Below are 8656 nucleotides of genomic sequence, written 5' to 3' on the forward strand. Positions count from 1 at the left end.
CAACATCAAAATAAAATAACATCGAATTCAATTTTAAAATATTTATATAATTTTCTCATGAACCAGCAGATGGCATTATGATCTGCATTCAGGCCGTGATTAACACAGAGAAGAAGATCACAGTGGTACCTGCAGTGTTCAGCTTGAGCTTTGAAAGAACTCGATCTTATGTAAGTGAGAAACCTTTATGAAAGCATTACTTATAATTAAATATGCCTGTCTAGATTAGACGTGTTGTGTCAGATTAATCAATAATGTGTATGTTGAAGTTAAAGGCATACTTGCTGTAAACTGATCGGATTTGATTAGTGCATGGGATGCTGCTTAATGAGTTTACCATATAGCACAAGCTAAGGAGCTAATGCATGCTTGTTCTCCAATGCAATATTTCAGTTAGACCCATTCGTCTCCTGAGCATGGTCTGTGAAACTACAAATTAACTAGTTATTCTAGTGAATTATTTCTTCAGTAGCCGTGCATTTACTAAAGAAAAAAAAATCAGTAGTCTTTCTACCACTGGTTAGTTACATGTCTTTTAAATTAAATGATGCTCCGAATAGACTTGAATGTCCTTATACTTATCATATTGTTCATCATGGTTGAGGGTGTTATTTATTTATGTGTTTGTAACAGGAATGTATCATCCTGACTCATTTTGTTGTGTACTGATCTGTGGCTCTACCAGTGGACAGAATTCATTCCTCTTCTGTTGTCGATGAGGCGTTGCCAAGGTAACATATCCTCTATTAGTGTACTTGATATTCGATGGGAAATTAAACATGAAAGGTGTTCCTCAACCAAAAATTATGTGATTTACTCACTCTCATGTTGTTCTAATACCTGCAAGACTTTCTTTCTGTAGAGCACTAAAGGAGAGGTTGGGCAGAATGACAACCTCAGTCACCTTTCCCATTCATGGTATAGACAAAAATATGCAATGAAAGTGAATGATGACTGAGACTAACATAATGCCTAACATCCCCTTTTGTGTTACACTGAAGAAATAAAGTTACACTTGTTTGGAAACATGAGAGTGAGTAGCTAAATGATGACAGAATCCCCCTTTTTTTGTTGAATTGCCCATTAAAATTAAGACCGATTAAGTTATACCCATTTAAGTTCTCAGAAACATTCAGTAATTATTAATAATGATATACTGTATTTCTAAGCCATGAACCAAACCAACCATTTCCAAGATGAATCAGCATTACAAACTTTTGAAGCTAAATTTATGTACACAATTTTGTAAATTTTTACTATATAAAAAATTATTATTATTTTTTTTTATATATATATATATATGACTGTGTACTTAAATTCTTTAAAGAGTTAATATCCCACAATATAAAACTATAATAATATAAAGTACTATATATAAAATCAACTTGTAGTCATTGAAGAGTAAAACAATATGTTTACTTAAATGTAAAATATTCATATTTCTAATTTTGGCTGAAAGTGTGATAGATGCTATTTACACTAAGTTTAAATAGCAACAAAAAGCATCTTCTTTGCACTAATTTCAAGTGGTGTAAGATACAATTTGCACCCCTTATTAAATACTAACATACAGTATATGAGCATCACTGCAGCATATGTGTTTATTTAGAGTCCCACAGATATCCTGCACCAACCTCTACCACTAAACCTAACCATAACCATCCCTTACTAAAATGAACCATGGTTTTACTACAATAACCATAATATCACCATGGTATTTTGTATTAAAATTAAATTGTAACCACAAAATTAAACATGGTTACTGTATTAACACCTTATTACTGTAGTAACAAGTTTGTTTCGTTAAAACTATGGATTCTGCCAAAACACATGTTTACTACAATATTACTGTAGTAAAACCATGGTTAAGTTTATCCAGATCAAACCTTTATCTCAACACCCCAACCTTCACCATGACTAAATCACTGTGAGGTAATCAACCTTTATATTAATTTGTATTTATTATTATAAGTAGTGTTAAAGGAACTAATTATAGTGGAGACATGAAACAGGATGGGAAAAGTTAGACAATAGCTGGAATCGAACCCGGGTCGTCACACTGTCGTTACACCCAACGCCACTGTAGTGACACTAGAGTGCAGTTAGTCTTTTTATTTCTGTCTCCACCAGACTATTTAAGTGCAAATAGCAGCGCTGTGTGGCAGGTGCTATTTACACCTAATCCAAAAAGTCACTCCATATCATTCAAGTAGTTTGAGAGTGTAGAAAGGCTGACTTATGCACCGCTTTCTGGGAGCAGGTGGTTCATTTCCATGGTAATGGCAACTCTGATTGATGGAGTTCTCTTTAGGATTATGAGTAGTGCACTTATTCACCAGGAATATGGAGAATAACTTTAATCAAATCAACATAACAAAAATGTATAAAAAAAAATGAATGCTGAATTGATGAACAAATAACACAAAACTATCTTTCACATCTTTTTCAGCAGCATGTCTGTTTCAGTGATTATCAAGTGGGGCGGACAGGAGTACTCCATTAGCACTCTGTCCGAGGAGGACACCGTTTTGGATCTGAAACAGTCCATTAAATCTCTCACAGGAGTTCTGCCTGAACGACAGAAACTGTTGGGGTTGAAAGTGAAAGGTGGGAACCAATGGACAGATATGTGATATGCCAAGCCTTAAAATGAAATTAAATCCTGTAAAAAGTTTTGGTGTGTCAGCAGGAGCCATGAAGCCACTTTTATTCCTGACACCATGTCAATGTTTGACAGAATCTCTTAAAGCAATAGGCTTACCCAAAAATGAAAATTCTCGTAATTTACTCACGCTCATGCCATGCAACATGTGTATGACTTTCTTTCTTCAGCAGAACACAAATAAAGATTTTTAGAAGAACATCTCAGCTCTGTAAATCCATACAATTCAAGTGAATGGTGACCAGAACTTTGAAGCTCCAAAAAGCACATAAAGGCAGCATACAAATCATACATATGAATTCAGTGGTTAAATCTATATCTTCTGAAGCTTTATGATAGGTGTGGGTGACAAAACAGATAAAAATGTAAGTAATTTTTTACTATTAATCTTCACTTTCACTTCCACATTCTTTCCTTGGTTTTTTTGCGTTTCGCATTCTTCGTGCATATCACCACCTATGGGACGGGGCTAGTCAAAGATAGAGATTTATAGTAAAAACAGACTTAAATATTGAGGTGTTTCTCACACACACACTGTTCAAATCACTTCTGAAGACATGGATTTAACCTCTGGAGTCTTATGGATTAATTTTATGATGCCTGTATGTGCTTTTTGGAGCTTCAAAGTGCCATTCACTTGCATTGTGAGGACCTACAGAGCTGAGATTTTCTTGTAAAAATCTTTGTCAGAAGAAAGAAATTCATAGACATCAGGGATGGCATGAGGGTGAGGAAATGATGAGCGAATTTTCATTTTTGGGTCCCTTTATCCTTTTAAATTTCTTGGGAAAGCATTTTTGTACTTCAGTGCTTATTGAAAAATGGGACAGTCTAGACACTTGAACCCAGTTTATATCACTGTATGAACACTCTTATTTTGTCACTCATCAGGTAAACCTGCAGATGATGATGTCAAGCTTGGTGACTTGAAGTTGAAGCCCAATACCAAAATTATGATGATGGGCACTAGAGAAGAGAGTCTGGTGGGGTTTCAGTTTTTAATTATAACATTTATATTACATAAATATACATATATTACATAAAATATATTTTCATGTTGACTTAATTGTATGGGTAGTTGGTTATAAATTCTTAATTTAATTATTAAGATGAATTGATTAAATGAAAGTATTTAAATAAAAGGAGGACAGTATATTTCTTATGTTTCATGGCAATTATTGCACCTTTCTGGAAAAGTTCATTTCTGACATTGGAGTCAATGTAAAATAGATTACATTTCTGGTTATACAACTCTGTATATTATACATTTGGCATGCTGTTAGTACAGTTTGTATATGAAAGTGGTATTAGGGGCCGTTCACACAGGACAAGTTCTTCCATTTAAAAAGAGTTAAATGATAACGGAAGGGAATTGAAAGCAGTCTCGAGATGCGCTTTAAAAATGTATACTTTTTTTACTTTTTACTTGCATTAAAAAAAACAACACAGCGCTCCTCGTGCAAGACTCTGTTTAGCACATGTTTACATGGAAAACCAATTAAAAACAGCACAGACACACGTATCCTTTGTGAATGGCCCATTAGGATTCAACTAGTAACAGGTTTTGATTGTTTTTGGTACAAATCTCAAATCTCATAACCTTTATGTTCCATTTTTGTAGGAAGATGTTCTAGCCCCTCATCCTGAAAACGATGATGTTGTCAATGACTTTGACATTGAAGATGAAGTGACTGAGGTTCAAAACAGGCCAGTGACAGCTCATGTATATTTATTACATGTAGATCTCTGAATGTTGCCAGCATCATACTGTACATTTAGTAACAGCATTTTTCAGACCACTGTTTTGACTGGGTATTTTATATTTACTGTATCTATCTTTATTAAAGAGAGGAGAATTTGGCCAAGATCGCTCGTCGGGTGAAGGATTACAAAGTTGACGAGTTAAATCCACCAAGACCAGGAAAAAGACTCCTTGTGTTAGATATTGACTATACACTATTTGGTAAGTCTTGAAAGCTCAGACCACAAGCATTACTCTTGCTGATTGAGAACTTCTGATATTTTGTTGATCTGTTTGTTAAAATCACTAAGAATTTCCTTTCAACAGCACAATTAAACCATACTGCATATTATTTCAAATGTAGATCACAAGTCGTGTGCAGAGACAGGACAGGAGCTGATGCGACCATATTTACATGAGTTTCTTACATCAGCTTATGAGGATTATGATATTGTCATCTGGTGTAAGTATCCATCTAGCCATTGAAAATGAACTTAGAAAAAAAGTCTGAAAATCTTCAAAGGACTAGAGCCAGTCTTTTGTTTCACTATCACTTTCATTCTGTTTCAGCTGCTACGAGTATGAAGTGGATTGATGCTAAAATGAAAGTAGGTACTTGATAAAGTTTGTCCTTACAGATTCATACTTTTGGTATGTTTTGCTTGGATCAGAATGAACGACTTCCATCTTAATTGTGTGATTATGTGCTTAAAGGAGATTAAGCACTGTCTGTGTGTGTGTGTGTGTGTGTGTGTGTGTGTGTGTGTGTGTGTTAGAGGTAGACCGATTTTACTGTTTAATCAGACTTTTCCACCAGCTTAGTTATCGATATTGGCAAAATCCATTAATAGTTGAGGTCTAGTTTTTATTCTGCCACATGTGCCAATTTAGTTAGCCTCCGGTTATGGCAGATGATAATTTGGAGTTAGAAGTAGCACAACAACATTGATTGTCAAATGCTTTATCCGTAAGGTCGGACTTTAATTTCTTCAACAGCATATGTTTGATTTTTCATCCACTAAAAATGACCTTGAGACCAGTTTGTTAAAGGGATAGTTCACCGAAAAATTAAAATTCTCTCATTATTGACTCCCCCCTCATGCCATTCCTGATGTGTATGACTTTCTTTCTTTTACCGAACACAAAGATTTTTAGGAAAATAATCTCCACTCTGTAGGTCCATACAATGTAAGTGAATGGTGGCCAGAAATTTTAAGCTCCAAAAAGTACATAAAAGCAGCATAAAATAATCCATAAAACTCCAGTGGTTTTATGTCTTCTGAGGTGATATTATAGGTGTGGATGTGAAACAGATCTAGATTTTAGTTTTAATATAAATTATTCTCTCTGCCCAGTAGGTGGCGATATACACAATGCAAATCGACACAAATAAAAAAAAAAAACATTTCATGATGTGAAATTGGAGATTTACAGTAAAAAAGGACTTAAATATTGATCTGTTTCTCACCCACAGCTATCATATCGCTTCGGAAGACATTGATTAAACCTGGAGTTATATGGATACATTTTATGCTGCCTTTGGGCTTTTTTTTTTAGCTTCAAACTTTTGAACCCTGTTGACTTGCATTGTATGAACCTACAGAGCTGAAAAATATTTCTAAAAATCTTTGTGTTTAGCAGAAGAAAGTCATACACACCAAGAATGGCATGAGGGTGAGTAAATGAAGACAGAATTTTAATTTTTCAGTGAACTATTCCTTTAAAAGTAATTACAAAAATAATGCAGAAAAACAAATTTGTTCTGAGATCTAGCATAATTTCTTTGCAGAGACCACTTGATTTTAGTATTTTGTAATGCAATGAAATAAATGCATTTTTGATTATGGCTTAGGTGGTAAAAACTCTGAGGCCACTGTTTTACAATAAATATTTGATATTTAAAGGAGTAAACATTATAAACATAAGCGATTTATGACATTATGGCTTCTGTGGTCTTTTAGGAACTTGGGGTGACAGACAACCCAAACTACAAGATCACCTTCATGCTGGACAGTGCAGCCATGATCACTGTGCACACACCTAAAAGAGGAGTTGTAGAGGTCTGACATGTTCAAATAAAACCATGTCATTTTGTTTCTTTTTTACATCAATGTGTAACATTTGCTTATGTTTCAGGTGAAGCCTTTGGGAGTAATATGGGGTAAATACGGTGAGTTCTACAACAGGAAGAACACAATTATGTTTGACGATATTGGAAGAAACTTCCTCATGAATCCACAGAATGGACTGAAGGTATGCTGGAAGCTCTGGAGTCAACATTTAGGGGAATGGGTCTCGTAAAAATGAAAACTAATAATTTACTCACTCGTTATGGTCCAAACCTGTATGACTTTCTGTCTTTCTTGATCTGCTGTATGAGAAATACAGTATGCTAAATTAGAATGCTTTCAAATATTCATTCTTTTCTGTGTTTTGGTCACAGATTAGACCATTCATGAAGGCTCACTTAAACCGTGAGAAAGACAAAGAACTGTACAAGTTATCTCTTTACCTGAAGGAGATCACCAAACTGGATGACTTCTCAGGGCTCAACCACAAGCACTGGGAAAGGTGAAGTGAACAAAACTACTGGCATCACTGTTTATTATAATGGCTCTCTGAAATACTTGATTCTGATTGGTCAATTGCTGCATTCTGCAATCAGATATTTTTAGAGATTGACTGCTAAACTGTATAATTGATTGTTGTCCCAGGCAACCTACTTCCTAGGCCCCATTTACACCTGTTATTACCCATTTTGGGCAACTGAATTGAAAACAGATGTAAACAGGATCCACAATATTTTGTGGTCTGGTCACTCACTTCAACCACATTCACCTCTTTTAATTTGAGTTTATTTTTTGTCCTTGACCACAACAGGTACCTCTCAAAGAAACAGGGTCTGTAACATTTTAGCATTGAGGACAAGCCATAAGCAATCATCTAGAACAGGATTGGTGCTGGAAACAGCTTTTGGAGCAGCTTTTCTTTCTCCGTATCTTGCATGGCTCATTGTATATCTATCTCTATAGTGGGTCATTACTGGAGGAAAAAAAGATTCTAGCACTTGTACTCCTCAAAAAAAGTTTACCTCAATTGTCATTGAAAAGCATTCAAGAGATAATTGCATCAACTGCAGCTAAAGCAAGCATGATGATCCTCTTACTAAACTTTCTGCCTGTTACTCAACATCCTCTAATTTATGTCAACCATGATCATTTGGTAATCTGTAATTCTGTTTATTATGGAGTCCTATTATTATCTAGTTTAACGATAATTTAGATGTGTATTAACTTTTTATTTAAACTCTTATTGCATTTTCATCATAGAAGGATGTATAGTGGATAATAACAGCATCACTATCTTTTAACAGTTGAACATCATTTCAATTTTTACATGCAGTATATAGAACTGATGATGAAGTTTCAATGGTACTCATGAAAGGAAGGTGTAATTGATCAACATCTTCAATATGACCAATTGAACTGGTTGTCTCTTCTTTAAAGAAGCAAAGAGATGTAATTATTTCAGACAGCACATACAGTAAGAGGTCTATAGATTTTGCTGCTTTTTGGCCAGTGAAAGCATGAAATTATCTAAATTAACAATGATGGACATTTATGTTTGCATGCAAGCGTTTTTTAAATACAGGACATAGTTCATAAAGGAATAGTTCACCCCCAAAAATACATGCTCATCATTTACTCACCCTCATGCCATCTTAAACTCGTATGACTTTCTTTCGCAGAAACATAAACAGATTTTTTTGTTTTTTAAGGAGGTATGTTTATACCCATACAATGCAAGTCAATGGGGTCCAGCAGGTTCAAGCTCCACAAAGTACATACAGGCAAGAGAATGGTAATCCATACAACTTAATTGGTTTAATCCATTTTTTCTGAAGCGATCCAAATGGTTTTGGGTGAGAATAGACCAAAATATTAATTCACTATAAATCTTGACAACTGCAGTCTCCTTGGTGCGATCGTGATTTGGTGCATGCTCAGAGTGTGCTACGTTTTGGTCTGTTACTCACCCAAAACTGATCAAATTTCTTCAGAAGTCATGGATTATACCACTTGATTAAAATTAATTACCTTATGCTGCCTTTGACTTATTTGGAGCTTCAAAGTTTTGGACCCCATTGACTTTCATTGTATGGAGATATTCACCTCATATCTCCATCAAAATATATTTGTGTTCTGCAGAAGACAGAATGTCATACGAGGTTTAGATGGCATAAGGGTGTCAAA

At 34.9% G+C, this 8656-nt stretch overlaps 1 protein-coding gene across 2 annotated transcripts; it reads left to right on the top strand.

Annotated features, from left to right (window-relative positions):
* Positions 1-95: 95 nt before the first annotated feature.
* On the top strand, positions 96-8079 carry ublcp1 (ubiquitin-like domain containing CTD phosphatase 1). Of its 2 annotated transcripts, none has more exons than XM_052099424.1 (12): positions 96-170; positions 634-731; positions 2450-2607; positions 3554-3645; positions 4284-4369; positions 4510-4625; positions 4768-4866; positions 4974-5011; positions 6365-6463; positions 6540-6656; positions 6847-6974; positions 7284-8079. In XM_052099424.1, exons 3-12 carry the CDS (start codon positions 2454-2456, stop codon positions 7309-7311), a joined length of 957 nt encoding a protein of 318 aa, XP_051955384.1. In that variant the 5' UTR covers positions 96-170; positions 634-731; positions 2450-2453; the 3' UTR covers positions 7312-8079. The 2 variants fall into 2 exon arrangements, with proteins under 2 accessions (XP_051955384.1, XP_051955383.1); XM_052099423.1 differs by having other exon boundaries at positions 2453-2607.
* The last annotated feature ends 577 nt before the right edge of the window (positions 8080-8656 follow it).

Source organism: Xyrauchen texanus, chromosome 31 (genome assembly GCF_025860055.1).
Source record: "Xyrauchen texanus isolate HMW12.3.18 chromosome 31, RBS_HiC_50CHRs, whole genome shotgun sequence".
NCBI classification, from domain to species: domain Eukaryota; kingdom Metazoa; phylum Chordata; class Actinopteri; order Cypriniformes; family Catostomidae; genus Xyrauchen; species Xyrauchen texanus.

Coding starts and splice junctions, on each gene's coding strand:
- ublcp1 (XM_052099424.1), top strand. CDS start 2,454: ATGTCTGTTTCAGTGATTATCAAGTGGGGCGGACAGGAGTACTCCATT. Junction 4,626..4,767: donor TATTGACTATACACTATTTG/GTAAGTCTTGAA, acceptor TTTCAAATGTAG/ATCACAAGTCGTGTGCAGAG. Junction 4,867..4,973: donor TTATGATATTGTCATCTGGT/GTAAGTATCCAT, acceptor ATTCTGTTTCAG/CTGCTACGAGTATGAAGTGG.